The sequence below is a fragment of the Oncorhynchus masou genome, chromosome 27 (genome assembly GCF_036934945.1).
Source record: "Oncorhynchus masou masou isolate Uvic2021 chromosome 27, UVic_Omas_1.1, whole genome shotgun sequence".
NCBI lineage: Eukaryota > Metazoa > Chordata > Actinopteri > Salmoniformes > Salmonidae > Oncorhynchus > Oncorhynchus masou.
In genome coordinates this window covers 1656354-1677073 of record NC_088238.1, presented here as the reverse complement: position 1 = coordinate 1677073, position 20720 = coordinate 1656354, and the positions used below count along the sequence as shown (strand labels likewise).

Below are 20720 nucleotides of genomic sequence, written 5' to 3'. Positions count from 1 at the left end.
ATTGTACTGGGGGGGGGTCAGTATAACAGTCCATTGTACTGGGGGGGTCAGTATAACAGTCCATTGTACTGGGGACGACGACAGTATAACAGTCCATTGTACTGGGGGGGTCAGTATAACAGTCCATTGTAGTGGGGGGGGTCAGTATAACAGTCCAATGTACTGGGGGGGTCAGTATAACAGTCCATTGTACTGGGGGGGGGGGGGTCAGTATAACAGTCCATTGTAGTGGGGGGGGGGGTCAGTATAACAGTCCACTGTACTGGGGGGTCAGTATAACAGTCCATTGTACTGGGGGGGGGGGGGGGTCAGTATAACAGTCCATTGTAGTGGGGGGGGTCAGTATAACAGTCCACTGTACTGGGGGGGGGTCAGTATAACAGTCCATTGTACTGGGGGGGGGTCAGTATAACAGTCCATTGTAGTGGGGGGGGGACATTATAACAGTCCATTGTACCGGGGGGACAGTATAACAGTCCATTGTCATGGGGGGGTTCAGGAGAACAGTCCATTGTACTGGGGGGGTCAGTATAACAGTCCATTGTACTGGGGGGGGGACAGTATAACAGTGCATTGTACTGGGGGGGATGGAGGGACATACCAGAAGAAAACAGACATGGCTAAATAGTAACAAAACGAAAACACATCAGACATTTAGAAATGCAACAGAATGTTTCAAATGTTTAATGTTGTTGGTAAATATACTGGACGGGGTACATGACTATGGAGGGAACATCATTCACAGGGCTCAGAATGGTAGACCATCGATTCATAGGGCTCAGCATGGTAGACCATCGATTCATAGGGCTCAGCATGGTAGACCATCGATTCATAGGGCTCAGCATGGTAGACCATCGATTCACAGGGCTCAGCATGGTAGACCATCGATTCATAGGGCTCAGCATGGTAGACCATCGATTCACAGGGCTCAGCATGGTAGACCATCGATTCATAGGGCTCAGCATGGTAGACCATCGATTCATAGGGCTCAGCATGGTAGACCATCGATTCATAGGGCTCAGCATGGTAGACCATCGATTCATAGGGCTCAGCATGGTAGACCATCGATTCATAGGGCTCAGCATGGTAGACCATCGATTCATAGGGCTCAGCATGGTAGACCATCGATTCATAGGGCTCAGCATGGTAGACCATCGATTCATAGGGCTCAGCATGGTAGACCATCGATTCATAGGGCTCAGCATGGTAGACCATCGATTCATAGGGCTCAGCATGGCAGACCATCGATTCATAGGGCTCAGCATGGCAGACCATCGATTCATAGGGCTCAGCATGGTAGACCATCGATTCATAGGGCTCAGCATGGTAGACCATCGATTCATAGGGCTCAGAATGGCCAAGCACATACTAGAAGTTTTTAAAGGGGAGAATTCTCTCTCTGCAGTAGTGAAAGATACAATCATGATATGGAATAAATATATTCATTAAGTCAATAGCTATTAATTGTCGCTGGCTTGTATATACTCCTCGTCCTGCACTCCATATATCCCCATAACGATATAATATACTGTATATTACCATAGAGACAAGCATGATATTATAATATACTGTATATTACCATAGAGACAAGCATGTTACTAATATTATAATATACTGTTTATTACCATAGAGACAAGCATGATGTGTTACTAATATTATAATATACTGTATATTACCATAGAGACAAGCATGTTACTAATATTATAATATACTGTATATTACCATAGAGACAAGCATGTTGTGTTAGTAATATTATAATATACTGTATATTACCATAGAGACAAGCATGTTGTGTTACTAATATTATACTATACTGTTTATTACCAGAGAGACAAGCATGTTACTAATATTATAATATACTGTATATTACCATAGAGACAAGCATGTTACTAATATTATAATATACTGTTTATTACCATAGAGACAAGCATGATGTGTTACTAATATTATAATATACTGTATATTACCATAGAGACAAGCATGATGTGTTAGTAATATTATAATATACCATATATTACCATAGAGACAAGCATGTTACTAATATTATAATATACTGTATATTACCATAGAGACAAGCATGATATGTTACTAATATTGTAATATACTGTATATTACCATAGAGACAAGCATGATGTGTTAGTAATATTATAATATACCATATATTACCATAGAGACAAGCATGTTACTAATATTATAATATACTGTATATTACCATAGAGACAAGCATGATATGTTACTAATATTGTAATATACTGTATATTACCATAGAGACAAGCATGTTACTAATATTATAATATACCATATATTACCATAGAGACAAGCATGATATGTTACTAGTATTATAATATATTGTATATTACCATAGAGACAAGCATGATATGTTACTATTATTATAATATACTGTATATTACCATAGAGACAAGCATGTTACTAATATTATAATATACTGTATATTACCATAGAGACAAGCATGATATGTTACTAATATTATAATATACTGTTTATTACCATAGAGACAAGCATGATGTGTTACTAATATTATAATATACTGTATATTACCATAGAGACAAGCATGTTACTAATATTATAATATACTGTATATTACCATAGAGACAAGCATGTTACTAATATTATAATATACTGTTTATTACCATAGAGACAAGCATGTTACTAATATTATAATATACTGTATATTACCATAGAGACAAGCATGATGTGTTAGTAATATTATAATATACCATATATTACCATAGAGACAAGCATGTTACTAATATTATAATATACTGTATATTACCATAGAGACAAGCATGATATGTTACTAATATTGTAATATACTGTATATTACCATAGAGACAAGCATGTTACTAATATTATAATATACCATATATTACCATAGAGACAAGCATGATATGTTACTAGTATTATAATATATTGTATATTACCATAGAGACAAGCATGATATGTTACTATTATTATAATATACTGTATATTACCATAGAGACAAGCATGTTACTAATATTATAATATACTGTATATTACCATAGAGACAAGCATGATATGTTACTAATATTATAATATACTGTTTATTACCATAGAGACAAGCATGATGTGTTACTAATATTATAATATACTGTATATTACCATAGAGACAAGCATGATATGTTACTAATATATAGACAGATTTGATTTGATATTTCAGCTCTTGTATGAATTAAATGTAAATAGACAGTAAGATTTAACATTAAGATGACATGGTATTGTGCTGCCAAAATATCCCAGGGGACAGTTTTGATTCCCAATCGAGTAATCTAGTATTTTCCTGCTGATCTTTTGCTCTGACATAAATGGTAACATTCTATTCAGGATAAAACATTAATTTCTTTCAGAGTCAAATCTCACATTTTCCATCTGCTTGAGCTTCTATCGTGAAGCTGTTTCAAAGTGTGTCTTTGGCATCAGTGTTAAAATCTTCGCATTTCATATCTTCTAACTACCTCCCATCTCTCCTCATATCCCAGCGTTAACCTGATTCTCCAGTATCTAACTACACCCCCATTAACCTGATTCTCCAGTATCTAACTACCTCCCATCTCCCCATTAACCTAATTCTCCAGTATCTAACTACACCCCCATTAACCTGATTCTCCAGTATCTAACTACACCCCCATTAACCTGATTCTCCAGTATCTAACTACACCCCCATTAACCTGATTCTCCAGTATCTAACTACACCCCCATTAACCTGATTCTCCAGTATCTAGCTACCTCCCATCTCTTCTCATATCCCAGCGTTAACCTGATTCTCCAGTATCTAACGACCTCCCATCTCTCCCCATTAACCTAATTCTCCAGTATCTAACTACCTCCCATCTCTCCCCATTAACCTAATTCTTCAGTATCTAACTACCTCCCATCTCTCCTCATATCCCCACCATTAACCTGATTCTCCAGTATCTACCTCCCATCTCTCCTCATATCTAACTACCTCCTATCTCTCCATTAACCTAATTCTCCAGCATCTAACTACCTCCCATCTCTCCCCATTAACCTAATTCTCCAGTATCTAACTACCTCCCATCTCTCCCCATTAACCTAATTATCCAGCATCTAACAACCTCCCATCTCTCCCCATTAACCTGATTGTCCAGTATCTAACTACCTCCCATATCCCCACTATTAACGCTTATCTGTTTGACTTGATTGGTTTGTGTGAAAAAGCAAGGATCTCTGAAGTTCTTGGTCCTTCACAGGATCACACAGCTTGACCTGGCCGGTTCACTGAGGAGAGAACGAAGAAGAATGTGAAAAAATTTGTTGTTCACATCTGCTCTATATCAGGGTAGTAACATCAGGATAGAGTGGACAGAGGGTTCTAGTTCCTCTGCTCTATATCAGGGTAGTAACATCAGGATAGAGTGGACAGAGGGTTCTAGTTCCTCTGCTCTATATCACTGTAATAACATCAGGATAGAGTGGACAGAGGGTTCTAGTTCCTCTGCTCTATATCACTGTAATAACATCAGGATAGAGTGGACAGAGGGTTCTAGTTCCTCTGCTCTATATCAGGTTTAATAACACCAGGATAGAGTGGACAGAGGGTTCTAGTTCCTCTGCTCTATATCAGGTTTAATAACACCAGGATAGAGTGGACTGAGGGTTCTAGTTCCTCTGCTCTATATCACTGTAATAACATCAGGATAGAGTGGCTAGAGGGTTCTAGTTCCTCTGCTCTATATCACTGTAATAACATCAGGATAGAGTGGATAGAGGGTTCTAGTTCCTCTGCTCTATATCAGGGTAATTACATTAGGATAGAGTGGACAGAGGGTTCTAGTTCCTCTGCTCTATATCACTGTAATAACATCAGGATAGAGTGGACAGAGGGTTCTAGTTCCTCTGCTCTATATCACTGTAATAACATCAGGATAATATATCCCATTTAGCAGATAGAGTGGACAGAGGGTTCTAGTTCCTCTGCTCTATATCACTGTAATAACATCAGGATAGAGTGGATAGAGGGTTCTAGTTCCTCTGCTCTATATCACTGTAATAACATCAGGATAGAGTGGACAGAGGGTTCTAGTTCCTCTGCTCTATATCACTATAATAACGCCAGGATAGAGTGGACAGAGGGTTCTAGTTCCTCTGCTCTATATCAGGTTTAATAACACCAGGATAGAGTGGACAGAGGGTTCTAGTTCCTCTGCTCTATATCAGGTTTAATAACACCAGGATAGAGTGGACAGAGGGTTCTAGTTCCTCTGCCCTATATCAGGGTAATAACACTGTAATAACATCAGAATAGAGTGGACAGAGGGTTCTAGTTCCTCTGCTCTATATCACTGTAATAACATCAGGATAGAGTGGACAGAGGGTTCTAGTTCCTCTGCTCTATATCACTGTAATAACATCTGGATAGAGTGGACTGAGGGTTCTAGTTCCTCTGCTCTATATCACTGTAATAACATCTGGATAGAGTGGACAGAGGGTTCTAGTTCCTCTGCTCTATATCACTGTAATAACATCTGGATAGAGTGGACAGAGGGTTCTAGTTCCTCTGCTCTATATCACTGTAATAACATCAGGATAGAGTGGCTAGAGGGTTCTAGTTCCTCTGCTCTATATCACTGTAATAACATCAGGATAGAGTGGACAGAGGGTTCTAGTTCCTCTGCTCTATATCACTGTAATAACATCAGGATAGAGTGGACAGAGGGTTCTAGTTCCTCTGCTCTATATCACCGTAATAACATCAGGATAGAGTGGACAGAGGGTTCTAGTTCCTCTGCTCTATATCACCGTAATAACATCAGGATAGAGTGGACAGAGGGTTCTAGTTCCTCTGCTCTATATCACTGTAATAACATCAGGATAGAGTGGACAGAGGGTTCTAGTTCCTCTGCTCTATATCACTGTAATAACATCAGGATAGAGTGGACAGAGGGTTCTAGTTCCTCTGTTCTATATCAGGGTAATAACATCAGGATAGAGTGGACAGAGGGTTCTAGTTCCTCTGTTCTATATCAGGGTAATAACATCAGGATAGAGTGGACAGAGGGTTCTAGTTCCTCTGCTCTATATCACTGTAATAACATCAGGATAGAGTGGACAGAGGGTTCTAGTTCCTCTGCTCTATATCACTGTAATAACATCAGGATAGAGTGGACAGAGGGTTCTAGTTCCTCTGCTCTATATCACTGTAATAACGTCAGGATAGAGTGGACAGAGGGTTCTAGTTCCTCTGCTCTATATCACTGTAATAACATCAGGATAGAGTGGACAGAGGGTTCTAGTTCCTCTGCTCTATATCAGGGTAATAACATCAGGATAGAGTGGACAGAGGGTTCTAGTTCCTCTGCTCTATATCACTGTAATAACATCTGGATAGAGTGGACAGAGGGTTCTAGTTCCTCTGCTCTATATCGGGGTGATAACATCAGGATAGAGTGGACAGAGGGTTCTAGTTCCTCTGCTCTATATCAGGTTTAATAACACCAGGATAGAGTGGACAGAGGGTTCTAGTTCCTCTGCTCTATATCAGGGTAATAACACCAGGATAGAGTGGACAGAGGGTTCTAGTTCCTCTGCTCTATATCAGGGTAATAACACCAGGATAGAGTGGACAGAGGGTTCTAGTTCCTCTGCTCTATATCACTGTAATAACATCAGGATAGTGGACAGAGGGTTCTAGTTCCTCTGCTCTATATCACTGTAATAACATCAGGATAGAGTGGACAGAGGGTTCTAGTTCCTCTGCTCTATATCACTGTAATAACATCAGGATAGAGTGGACAGAGGGTTCTAGTTCCTCTGCTCTATATCACTGTAATAACATCAGGATAGAGTGGACAGAGGGTTCTAGTTCCTCTGCTCTATATCACTGTAATAACGTCAGGATAGAGTGGACAGAGGGTTCTAGTTCCTCTGCTCTATATCACTGTAATAACATCAGGATAGAGTGGCTAGAGGGTTCTAGTTCCTCTGCTCTATATCACTGTAATAACATCAGGATAGAGTGGACAGAGGGTTCTAGTTCCTCTGCTCTATATCACTGTAATAACATCAGGATAGAGTGGACAGAGGGTTCTAGTTCCTCTGCTCTATATCACTGTAATAACATCAGGATAGAGTGGACAGAGGGTTCTAGTTCCTCTGCTCTATATCACTGTAATAACATCAGGATAGAGTGGACAGAGGGTTCTAGTTCCTCTGTTCTATATCAGGGTAATAACATCAGGATAGAGTGGACAGAGGGTTCTAGTTCCTCCCCCATATTCTCATACCAGGTTCCACTGCTCCTCTATTGGCCCCCCAAATTCTCATACCAGGTTCCACTGCTCCTCTATTGGCCCCCCATATTCTCACACCAGGTTCCACTGCTCCTCTATTGGCCCCCCATATTCTCATACCAGGTTCCACTGCTCCTCTATTGGCCCCCCATATTCTCATACCAGGTTCCACTGCTCCTCTATTGGCCCCCCCATATTCTCATACCAGGTTCCACTGCTCCTCTATTGGACACCATATTCTCATACCAGGTTCCACTGCTCCTCTATTGGCCCCCATATTCTCATACCAGGTTCCACTGCTCCTCTATTGGCCCCCATATTCTCATACCAGGTTCCACTGCTCCTCTATTGGCCACCATATTCTCATACCAGGTTTCACTGCTCCTCTATTGGCCCCCATATTCTCATACCAGGTTCCACTGCTCCTCTATTGGCCACCATATTCTCATACCAGGTTCCACTGCTCCTCTATTGGCCCCCCATATTCTCATACCAGGTTCCACTGCTCCTCTATTGGCCCCCCATATTCTCATACCAGGTTCCACTGCTCCTCTATTGGCCACCATATTCTCATACCAGGTTCCACTGCTCCTCTATTGGCCCCCCATATTCTCATGCCAGGTTCCACTGCTTCTCTATTGGCCCCCCATATTCTCATACCAGGTTCCACTGCTCCTCTATTGGCCCCCATATTCTCATACCAGGTTCCACTGCTCCTCTATTGGCCCCCATATTCTAATACCAGGTTCCACTGCTCCTCTATTGGCCCCCCATATTCTCATACCAGGTTCCACTGCTCCTCTATTGGCCCCCATATTCTAATACCAGGTTCCACTGCTCCTCTATTGGCCCCCCATATTCTCATACCAGGTTCCACTGCTCCTCTATTGGCCCCCATATTCTCATACCAGGTTCCACTGCTCCTCTATTGGCCCCCCATATTCTCATACCAGGTTCCACTGCTCCTCTATTGGCCCACCATATTCTCATACCAGGTTCCACTGCTCCTCTATTGGCCCCCCATATTCTCATACCAGGTTCCACTGCTCCTCTATTGGCCCCCCATATTCTCATACCAGGTTCCACTGCTCCTCTATTGGCCCCCATATTCTCATACCAGGTTCCACTGCTCCTCTATTGGCCACCATATTCTCATACCAGGTTCCACTGCTCCTCTATTGGCCCCCCATATTCTCATACCAGGTTCCACTGCTCCTCTATTGGCCCCCATATTCTCATACCAGGTTCCACTGCTCCTCTATTGGCCCCCCATATTCTCATACCAGGTTCCACTGCTCCTCTATTGGCCCCCATCTCATACCAGGTTCCACTGCTCCTCTATTGGCCCCCATATTCTCATACCAGGTTCCACTGCTCCTCTATTGGACACCATATTCTCATACCAGGTTCCACTGCTCCTCTATTGGCCCCCCATATTCTCATACCAGGTTCCACTGCTCCTCTATTGGCCACCATATTCTCATACCAGGTTCCACTGCTCCTCTATTGGCCACCATATTCTCATACCAGGTTCCACTGCTCCTCTATTGGACACCATATTCTCATTCCAGGTTTCACTGCTCCTCTATTGGACACCATATTCTCATACCAGGTTCCACTGCTCCTCTATTGGACACCATATTCTCATACCAGGTTCCACTGCTCCTCTATTGGCCCCCCATATTCTCATACCAGGTTCCACTGCTCCTCTATTGGCCACCATATTCTCATACCAGGTTCCACTGCTCCTCTATTGGCCCCCATATTCTCATACCAGGTTCCGATGCTCCTCTATTGGCCCCCATATTCTCATACCAGGTTCCACTGCTCCTCTATTGGCCCCCCATATTCTCATACCAGGTTCCACTGCTCCTCTATTGGCCCCCCATATTCTCATACCAGGTTCCACTGCTCCTCTATTGGCCACCATATTCTCATACCAGGTTCCACTGCTCCTCTATTGGCCCCCATATTCTCAAACCAGGTTCCACTGCTCCTCTATTGGCCCCCATATTCTCATACCAGGTTCCACTGCTCCTCTATTGGCCCCCCATATTCTCATACCAGGTTCCACTGCTCCTCTATTGGCCACCATATTCTCATACCAGGTTCCACTGCTCCTCTATTGGCCCCCATATTCTCAAACCAGGTTCCACTGCTCCTCTATTGGCCCCCCATATTCTCATACCAGGTTCCACTGCTCCTCTATTGGCCCCCATATTCTCATACCAGGTTCCACTGCTCCTCTATTGGCCACCATATTCTCATACCAGGTTCCACTGCTCCTCTATTGGCCCCCCATATTCTCACACCAGGTCTACCTCACGCTCGTACCAGGTCTACCTCACGCTCGTACCAGGTCTACCTCACGCTCGTACCAGGTCTACCTCACGCTCGTACCAGGTCTACCTCACGCTCGTACCAGGTCTACCTCACGCTCGTACCAGGTCTACCTCACGCTCGTACCAGGTCTACCTCACGCTCGTACCAGGTCTACCTCACGCTCGTACCAGGTCTACCTCACGCTCGTACCAGGTCTACCTCACGCTCACACTAGGTCTACCTCACGCTCACACTAGGTCTACCTCACGCTCACACTAGGTCTACCTCACGCTCACACTAGGTCTACCTCACGCTCACACTAGGTCTACCTCACGCTCACACTAGGTCTACCTCACGCTCACACTAGGTCTACCTCACGCTCACACTAGGTCTACCTCACGCTCACACTAGGTCTACCTCACGCTCACACTAGGTCTACCTTACGCTCACACTAGGTCTACCTTACGCTCACACTAGGTCTACCTTACGCTCACACTAGGTCTACCTTACGCTCACACTAGGTCTACCTTACGCTCACACTAGGTCTACCTTACGCTCATACCAGGTCTACCTTACGCTCATACCAGGTCTACCTTACGCTCATACTAGGTCTACCTTACGCTCATACCAGGTTTCAGTCCTTACTTCTATAACCCTCCTAAGAAGGCTGAAAGACTTCTACATTTCTTCTATCATGTTACAAAAGCCCAGATGGGATCTAAGACACCCACCTCTGAATGACAGCATTATCATATATATACAGTACATTCTGTATGAACCCACCTCTGAATGACAGCATTATCATATGTACATTCTGTACGAACCCACCTATGAATGACAGCATTATCATATATATACAGTGCATTCTGTACGAACCCACCTCTGAATGACAGCATTATCATATATATACAGTGCATTCTGTACGAACGCACCTCTGAATGACAGCATTATCATATATATACAGTACATTCTGTACGAACCCACCTCTGAATGACGGCATTATCATATATATACAGTACATTCTGTACGAACGCACCTCTGAATGACAGCATTATCATATATATATATATATATACAGTACATTCTGTACGAACCCACCTCTGAATGACAGCATTATCATATATATAATGTACATTCTGTACAAACCCACCTCTGAATGACAGCATTATCACATATATACTGTACATTCTGTACGAACCCACCTCTGAATGACAGCATTATCATATATATACAGTACATTCTGTACGAACACACCTCTGAATGAAGGCATTATCGTATATATACTGTACATTCTGTACGAACCCACCTCTGAATGAAGGCATTATCATATATATACTGTACATTCTGTACAAACCCACCTCTGAATGACAGCATTATCATATATATAATGTACATTCTGTACAAACCCACCTCTGAATGACAGCATTATCACATATATACTGTACATTCTGTACGAACACGCCTCTGAATGAAGGCATTATCATATATATACAGTACATTCTGTACGAACCCACCTCTGAATGAAGGCATTATATATATACTGTACATTCTGTATGAACCCACCTCTGAATGACAGCATTATCATATATATACAGTACATTCTGTACAAACCCACCTCTGAATGAAGGCATTATCATATATATACAGTACATTCTGTACAAACTCACCCCTGAATGACAGCATTATCATATATACAGTACATTCTGTACGAACCCACCTCTGAATGACAGCATTATCATATATACAGTACATTCTGTACAAACCCACCTCTGAATGAAGGCATTATCATATATATACTGTACATTCTGTATGAACCCACCTCTGAATGACAGCATTATCATATATATACAGTACATTCTGTACAAACCCACCTCTGAATGAAGGCATTATCATATATATACTGTACATTCTGTACAAACCCACCTCTGAATGAAGGCATTATCATATATATACTGTACATTATGTACAAACCCACCTCTGAATGACAGCATTATCATATATATACAGTACATTCTGTACAAACCCACCTCTGAATGAAGGCATTATCATATATATACAGTACATTCTGTATGAACCCACCTCTGAATGACAGCATTATCATATATACAGTACATTCTGTAGGAACCCACCTCTGAATGACAGCATTATCATATATATATATACAGTACATTCTGTACGAACCCACCTCTGAATGACAGCATTATCATATATATACAGTACATTCTGTACGAACCCACCTCTTAATGACAGCATTATCATATATATACAGTACATTCTGTACGAACCCACCTCTGAATGACAGCATTATCATATATATACAGTACATTCTGTACGAACCCACCTCTGAATGACAGCATTATCATATATATATACAGTACATTCTGTAGGAACCCACCTCTGAATGACAGCATTATCATATATATATATACAGTACATTCTGTACGAACCCACCTCTGAATGACAGCATTATCATATATATACAGTACATTCTGTACGAACCCACCTCTGAATGACAGCATTATCATATATATACAGTACATTCTGTACGAACCCACCTCTGAATGACAGCATTATCACACATATATATATACAGTACATTCTGTACGAACCCACCTCTGAATGACAGCATTATCATATATATACAGTACATTCTGTACGAACCCACCTCTCAGCTGGCCCCCCAGTCAGCTTCATCCTCTTGGATGCGCTGCCCTCTGCTTCTGCTGGAGCGGTAGGTCTGGAGGGGGTCTGGGGTGGAGGGGGGGCCATCCTCTTCCTCCCTGGGGTGGTAGTGGTGGGTGGTGTGGAGGGGGTAGTTTGGTTCTTCTGGTCCTCTACAAAGTAGCGTAGAGGTCTCCTGACCAGATCATCTCTGTGATGGACCACTGTGTTCCTGGACTTCAACTGTCTGTAGAGACCACAGACAACAACTGTCTGTAGAGACCACAGACAACAACTGTCTGTAGAGACCACAGACAACAACTGTCTGGAGAGACCACAGACAACAACTGTCTGTAGAGACCACAGACAACAACTGTCTGTAGAGACCACAGCCAACAACTGTCTGTAGAGACCACAGGCAACAACTGTCTGTAGAGACCACAGACAACAACTGTCTGTAGAGACCACAGACAACAACTGTCTGTAGAGACCACAGACAACAACTGTCTGTAGAGACCACAGCCAACAACTGTCTGTAGAGACCACAGGCAACAACTGTCTGTAGAGACCACAGACAACAACTGTCTGTAGAGACCACAGACAACAACTGTCTGTAGAGACCACAGACAACAACTGTCTGTAGAGACCACAGGCAACAACTGTCTGTAGAGACCACAGGCAACAACTGTCTGTAGAGACCACAGGCAACAACTGTCTGTAGAGACCACAGACAACAACTGTCTGTAGAGACCACAGACAACAACTGTCTGTAGAGACCACAGACAACAACTGTCTGTAGAGACCACAGGCAACAACTGTCTGTAGAGACCACAGCCAACAACTGTCTGTAGAGACCACAGGCAACAACTGTCTGTAGAGACCACAGACAACAACTGTCTGTAGAGACCACAGGCAACAACTGTCTGTAGAGACCACAGCCAACAACTGTCTGTAGAGACCACAGGCAACAACTGTCTGTAGAGACCACAGCCAACAACTGTCTGTAGAGACCACAGGCAACAACCGTCTGTAGAGACCACAGACAACAACCGTCTGTAGAGACCACAGACAACAACTGTCTGTAGAGACCACAGACAACAACTGTCTGTAGAGACCACAGACAACAACTGTCTGTAGAGACCACAGACAACAACTGTCTGGAGAGACCACAGGCAACACATTACAACAACTGTCTGCAGAGACCACAGGCAACAACTGACTGTAGAGACCACAGACAACAACTGTCTGTAGAGACCACAGACAACAACTGTCTGTAGAGACCACAGACAACAACTGTCTGTAGAGACCACAGGCAACAACCGTCTGTAGAGACCACAGACAACAACTGTCTGTAGAGACCGCAGACAACAACTGACTGTAGAGACTGCAGACAACAACTGTCTGGAGAGACCACAGGCAACACATTACAACAACTGTCTGCAGAGACCACAGGCAACAACTGACTGTAGAGACCACAGGCAACAACTGTCTGGAGAGACCACAGGCAACAACTGACTGTAGAGACCACAGGCAACAACTGTCTGGAGAGACCACAGGCAACAACTGACTGTAGAGACCACAGGCAACAACTGACTGTAGAGACCACAGACAACAACTGTCTGGAGAGACCACAGGCAACACATTACAACAACTGTCTGCAGAGACCACAGGCAACAACTGACTGTAGAGACCACAGACAACAACTGTCTGTAGAGACCACAGACAACAACTGTCTGTAGAGACCACAGACAACAACTGTCTGTAGAGACCACAGGCAACAACCGTCTGTAGAGACCACAGACAACAACTGTCTGTAGAGACCGCAGACAACAACTGACTGTAGAGACTGCAGACAACAACTGTCTGGAGAGACCACAGGCAACACATTACAACAACTGTCTGCAGAGACCACAGGCAACAACTGACTGTAGAGACCACAGGCAACAACTGTCTGGAGAGACCACAGGCAACAACTGTCTGGAGAGACCACAGGCAACAACTGACTGTAGAGACCACAGCCAACAACTGTCTGTAGAGACCACAGCCAACAACTGTCTGTAGAGACCACAGCCAACAACTGTCTGTAGAGACCACAGCCAACAACTGTCTGTAGAGACCACAGCCAACAACTGTCTGTAGAGACCACAGGCAACAACTGTCTGGAGAGACCACAGGCAACAACTGTCTGGAGAGACCACAGCCAACAACTGACTGGAGAGACCACAGCCAACAACTGACTGTAGAGACCACAGCCAACAACTGACTGTAGAGACCACAGCCAACAACTGACTGTAGAGACCACAGCCAACAACTGACTGTAGAGACCACAGCCAACAACTGACTGTAGAGACCACAGCCAACAACTGACTGTAGAGACCACAGACAACAACTGTCTGTAGAGACCACAGACAACAACTGTCTGTAGAGACCACAGACAACAACTGTCTGTAGAGACCACAGCCAACAACTGTCTGTAGAGACCACAGCCAACAACTGTCTGTAGAGACCACAGCCAACAACTGTCTGTAGAGACCACAGCCAACAACTGTCTGTAGAGACCACAGCCAACAACTGTCTGTAGAGACCACAGCCAACAACTGTCTGTAGAGACCACAGACAACAACTGTCTGTAGAGACCACAGACAACAACTGTCTGTAGAGACCACAGACAACAACTGACTGGAGAGACCACAGCCAACAACTGACTGGAGAGACCACAGCCAACAACTGACTGGAGAGACCACAGCCAACAACTGACTGGAGAGACCACAGCCAACAACTGACTGGAGAGACCACAGCCAACAACTGACTGGAGAGACCACAGCCAACAACTGACTGGAGAGACCACAGCCAACAACTGACTGGAGAGACCACAGCCAACAACTGTCTGTAGAGACCACAGCCAACAACTGTCTGTAGAGACCACAGCCAACAACTGTCTGTAGAGACCACAGACAACAACTGTCTGTAGAGACCACAGACAACAACTGTCTGTAGAGACCACAGCCAACAACTGTCTGTAGAGACCACAGCCAACTGTTAACGTACCCTACAGCAGAACCCAGGCTGTAATACCAGAGAGAGAGAGAGAGAGAGAGAGAGAGAGAGAGAGAGAGAGAGAGAGAGAGAGAGAGAGAGAGAGAGAGAGAGAGAGAGAGAGAGAGAGAGAGAGACGGGGTGTCTGTGTTAACGTACCCTACAGCAGAACCCAGGCTGTAATACCAGAGTGAGAGAGAGAGAGATGGGGTGTGTGTTAACGTACCCTACAGCAGAACCCAGGCTGTAATACCAGAGTGAGAGAGAGAGAGATGGGGTGTCTGTGTTAACGTACCCTACAGCAGAACCCAGGCTGTAATACCAGAGTGAGAGAGAGAGAGATGGGGTGTCTGTGTTAACGTACCCTACAGCAGAACCCAGGCTGTAATACCAGAGAGAGAGAGAGAGAGAGACGGGGTGTCTGTGTTAACGTACCCTACAGCAGAACCCAGGCTGTAATACCAGAGAGAGAGAGAGAGAGAGAGGAGATGGGGTGTCTGTGTTAACGTACCCTACAGCAGAACCCAGGCTGTAATACCAGAGAGAGAGAGATGGGGTGTCTGTGTTAACGTACCCTACAGCAGAACCCAGGCTGTAATACCAGAGGGAGAGAGAGAGAGAGAGATGGGGTGTCTGTGTTAACGTACCCTACAGCAGAACCCAGGCTGTAATACCAGAGAGAGAGAGAGAGAGAGAGAGAGATGGGGTGTCTGTGTTAACGTACCCTACAGCAGAACCCAGGCTGTAATACCAGTCGTTGATATCATCCTGATCGCTGGACATCAGCAGCAGCTTGGCTTTAGGGAAGGTCAACTAGGAGACAGAAAGAGAGGAGGGAGGGAAGGTCAACTAGGAGACAGAAAGAGAGGAGGGAGGGAGGGAAGGTCAACTAGGAGACAGAAAGAGAGGAGGGAGGGAGGGAAGGTCAACTAGGAGACAGAAAGAGAGGAGGGAGGGAGGGAAGGTCAACTAGGAGACAGAAAGAGAGGAGGGAGGGAGGGAAGGTCAACTAGGAGACAGAGAGGAGGGAAGGAGGGAAGGTCAACTAGGAGACAGAAAGAGAGGAGGGAGGGAAGGTCAACTAGGAGACAGAAAGAGAGGAGGAGGAAGGTCAACTAGGAGACAGAAAGAGAGGAGGGAGGGAAGGTCAACTAGGAGACAGAAAGAGAGGAGGGAGGGAGGGAAGGTCAACTAGGAGACAGAAAGAGAGGAGGGAGGGAGGGAAGGTCAACTAGGAGACAGAAAGAGAGGAGGGAGGGAGGGAAGGTCAACTAGGAGACAGAAAGAGAGGAGGGAGGGAGGGAAGGTCAACTAGGAGACAGAAAGAGAGGGATGACATCATGGCGGTGGCCCGTTCCTGTAGGTTCATGCTCTACAACATCCGCAGAGTACGACCCTGCCTCACACAGGAAGCGGCGCAGGTCCTAATCCAGGCACTTGTCATCTCCCGTCTGGATTACTGCAACTCGCTGTTGGCTGGGCTCCCTGCCTGTGCCATTAAACCCCTACAACTCATCCAGAACGCCGCAGCCCGTCTGGTGTTCAACCTTCCCAAGTTCTCTCACGTCACCCCGCTCCTCCGCTCTCTCCACTGGCTTCCAGTTGAAGCTCGCATCCGCTACAAGACCATGGTGCTTGCCTACGGAGCTGTGAGGGGAACGGCACCGCAGTACCTCCAGGCTCTGATCAGGCCCTACACCCAAGCAAGGGCACTGCGTTCATCCACCTCTGGCCTGCTCGCCTCCCTACCACTGAGGAAGTACAGTTCCCGCTCAGCCCAGTCAAAACTGTTCGCTGCTCTGGCCCCCAATGGTGGAACAAACTCCCTCACGACGCCAGGACAGCGGAGTCAATCACCACCTTCCGGAGACACCTGAAACCCCACCTCTTCAAGGAATACCTAGGATAGGATAAGTAATCCTTCTCACCCCCCCCTTAATGATTTAGATGCACTATTGTAAAGTGGCTGTTCCACTGGATGTCAGAAGGTGAATTCACCAATTTGTAAGTCGCTCTGGATAAGAGCGTCTGCTAAATGCCTTAAATGTAAATGTAAATGTAGAGAAATATGGAGGAGGGAGAGGAGGGGGGTGTTAGGGACATAAGAGAAGTGAGACTGAGGGAGAGGAGGGAGGGTTAGGGACATAAGAGAAGTGAGACTGAGGGAGAGGAGGGAGGGGGGGGTTAGGGACATAAAGAGAGAAGTGAGAATGAGGGAGGGAGGGAGGGAGAGAGGGGGGTTAGGGACATAAAGAGAGAAGTGAGACTGAGGGGGGGGGGAGGGGGTTAGGGATATGAAGAGAGAAGTGAGACTGAGGGGGAGGGAGGGGGGTTAGGGATATAAAGAGAGAAGTGAGACTGAGGGGGAGGGAGGGAGAAGGGGGTTAGGGACATAAAGAGAGAAGTGAGAATGAGGGAGGGAGGGGGGTTCGGGACATAAAGAGAGAAGTGAGACTGAGGGGGAGGGAGGGAGAGAGGGGGGTTAGGGACATAAAGAGAGAAGTGAGACTGAGGGGGAGGGAGGGAGAGAGGGGGGTTAGGGACATAAGAGAAGTGAGACTGAGGGAGAGGAGGGAGGGGGGGGGGGGTTAGGGACATAAAGAGAGAAGTGAGAATGAGGGAGGGAGGGAGGGAGAGAGGGGGGTTAGGGACATAAAGAGAGAAGTGAGACTGAGGGGGGGAGGGGGTTAAGGATATGAAGAGAGAAGTGAGACTGAGGGGGGGAGGGAGGGGGGGGGGGGTTAGGGATATAAAGAGAGAAGTGAGACTGAGGAAGAGGAGGGAGGGAGGGGGAGTGGAGGATGGGGGTTAGGGATATGAAGAGAGATTGAGGAAGAGGAGGGAGGGGGGGGGGTTTGGGACATAAAGAGAGAAGTGAGACTGAGGGAGAGGAGGGAGGGAGGGGGGGTTAGGGACATAAAGAGAGAGTGAGACTGAGGGAGAGGAGGGAGGGAGGGTTAGGGACATAAAGAGAGAAGTGAGACTGAGGGAGAGGAGGGAGGGGGGTTAGGGACATAAAGAGAAGTGAGACTGAGGGAGAGGAGGGAGACTGAGGGAGGGAGGGGTTAGGGACATAAAGAGAGAAGTGAGACTGAGGGAGAGGAGGGAGGGAGGGAGGGTTAGGGACATAAAGAGAGAAGTGAGACTGAGGGGGAGAGGAGGGAGGGAGGATGGGGTTAGGGACATAAAGAGAGAAGTGAGACTGAGGGAGAGGAGGGAGGGAGGGGGTTAGGGACATAAAGAGAGAAGTGAGACTGAGGGAGAGGAGGGAGGGAGGATGGGGGTTAGGGACATAAAGAGAGAAGTGAGACTGAGGGAGAGGGGAGGGAGGGAGGATGGGGTTAGGGACATAAAGAGAAGTGAGACTGAGGGAGAGGAGGGAGGGAGGGGGTTAGGGACATAAAGAGAAGTGAGACTGAGGGAGAGGAGGGAGGGAGGGGGTTAGGGACATAAAGAGAGAAGTGAGACTGAGGGAGAGGAGGGAGGGAGGGGGTTAGGGACATAAAGAGAGAAGTGAGACTGAGGGAGAGGAGGGAGGGAGGGGGTTAGGGACATAAAGAGAGAAGTGAGACTGAAGGAGAGGAGGGAGGGGGAGAGGAGGGGGGAGAGTGTCTGTCTGTTCCTCTCAATCAACGACTAGAAGTCTAGAAATGGTTGACATTTGTATCCTTGTATTAGGACATCGTATTACAGTAAGGATCCTTATGGATCCTGTATTCAAAGAGCTGCTGCAATGACCCAGCCTGAACACTAGAGGGCAGGGCAGGCCCAGAAATAAACCGCTAACACCTCAGACAGCAAGTCGTGAAGAGGGCACGACAAAACCTATTCCCCATCAGCAGACTGAAAAGATTTGGCATGGGTCCTCAGATCCTCAAAAGGTTCTACAGCTGCACCATCGAGAGCATCCTGACGGGTGTCATCACAGCCCAAGCTCCAAGTCTAGGTCCAAGAGGATAGCTTCTACCCCCAAGCCATAAGACTCCAGAACATCTAATCAAATGGCTACCCAGACTATTTGCATTGTCCCCCCCCCCCCTCTCTATCTCAACTCTTACTTTTGGGTGGTGGTGGTGGGGGGGGGGGGTGTATTTTCTTAAAACTGCATTGCTGGTTAAGGGGGTTGTAAGTAAGCAGGATGGAGGGAGAGAGAGAGAGAGAAGGATGGAAAGAGCAGGATGGAGAGAGAGAAAGAGAGGGATGGAAAGAGCAGGATGGAGAGAGAGAAAGAGAGGGGTTGTAAGTAAGCAGGATGGAGGGAGAGAGAGAAAGAGAGGGATGGAAAGAGCAGGATGGAGAGAGAGAAAGAGAGGGTTGTAAGTAAGCAGGATGGAGGGAGAGAGAGAAAGAGAGGGTTGTAAGTAAGCAGGATGGAGGGAGAGAGAGAAAGAGAGGGATGGAAAGAGCAGGATGGAGAGAGAGAAAGAGAGGGATGGAAAGAGCAGGATGGAGAGAGAGAAAGAGAGGGGTTGTAAGTAAGCAGGATGGAGGGAGAGAGAGAAAGAGGGGATGGAAAGAGCAGGATGGAGAGAGAGAAAGAGAGGGTTGTAAGTAAGCAGGATGGAGAGAGAGAGAAAAGAGGGATGGAAAGAGCAGGATGGAGAGAGAGAAAGAGAGGGTTGTAAGTAAGCAGGATGGAGAGAGAGAGAAAAGAGAGGGATGGAAAGAGCAGGATGGAGGGAGAGAGAGAGAAAGAGGGATGGAAAGAGCAGGATGGAGAGAGAGAGATAAAGAGAGGGATGGAAAGAGCAGGATGGAGGGAGAGAGAGAAAGAGAGGGATGGAAAGAGCAGGATGGAGGGAGAGAGAGAAAGAGAGGGATGTAAGAAAGCAGGATGGAGGGAGAGAGAGAAAGAGAGGGGTGGAAAGAGCAGGATGGAGAGAGAAGAAGAGAGGGTTGTAAGTAAGCAGGATGGAGGGAGAGAGAGAAAGAGAGGGATGGAAAGAGCAGGATGGAGAGAGAGAAAGAGAGGGTTGTAAGTAAGCAGGATGGAGAGAGAGAGAGAGAAAGAGAGGGATGGAAAGAGCAGGATGGAGAGAGAGAGAGAAAGAGAGGGATGGAAAGAGCAGGATGGAGAGAGAGAGAGAGAAAGAGAGGGATGGAAAGAGCAGGATGGAGAGAGAGAAAGAGAGGGTTGTAAGTAAGCAGGATGGAGAGAGGGAGAGAAAGAGAGGGATGGAAAGAGCAGGATGGAGGGAGAGAGAGAAAGAGAGGGATGGAAAGAGCAGGATAGAGAGAGAGAGAGAAAGAGAGGGATGGAAAGAGCAGGATGGATGGAGAGAGAGAAAGAGAGGATGGAAAGAGCAGGATGGAGGGAGAGAGTATTTTATTGGGAGGTTTGACACAGTGCTCTAATCCATCATCACAGACAGAAGGGGGGGTAAAGACTGATATCTACACCAGCAAATCACT

The 20720-nt window shown here is 45.9% G+C and overlaps 1 protein-coding gene across 1 annotated transcript in view; it reads right to left on the bottom strand.

The window, feature by feature from the left end:
• Positions 1-680: 680 nt before the first annotated feature.
• The window catches only part of LOC135515551 (rho guanine nucleotide exchange factor 39-like), a 103410-nt gene continuing 83370 nt past the window's right edge, over positions 681-20720 (bottom strand). Inside the window, 3 exon segments of the mRNA XM_064939172.1 lie at positions 681-4278; positions 12277-12519; positions 16033-16121. Of these exon segments, the coding sequence (XP_064795244.1) occupies positions 4245-4278; positions 12277-12519; positions 16033-16121 (366 nt within the window). The 3' untranslated portion in view covers positions 681-4244.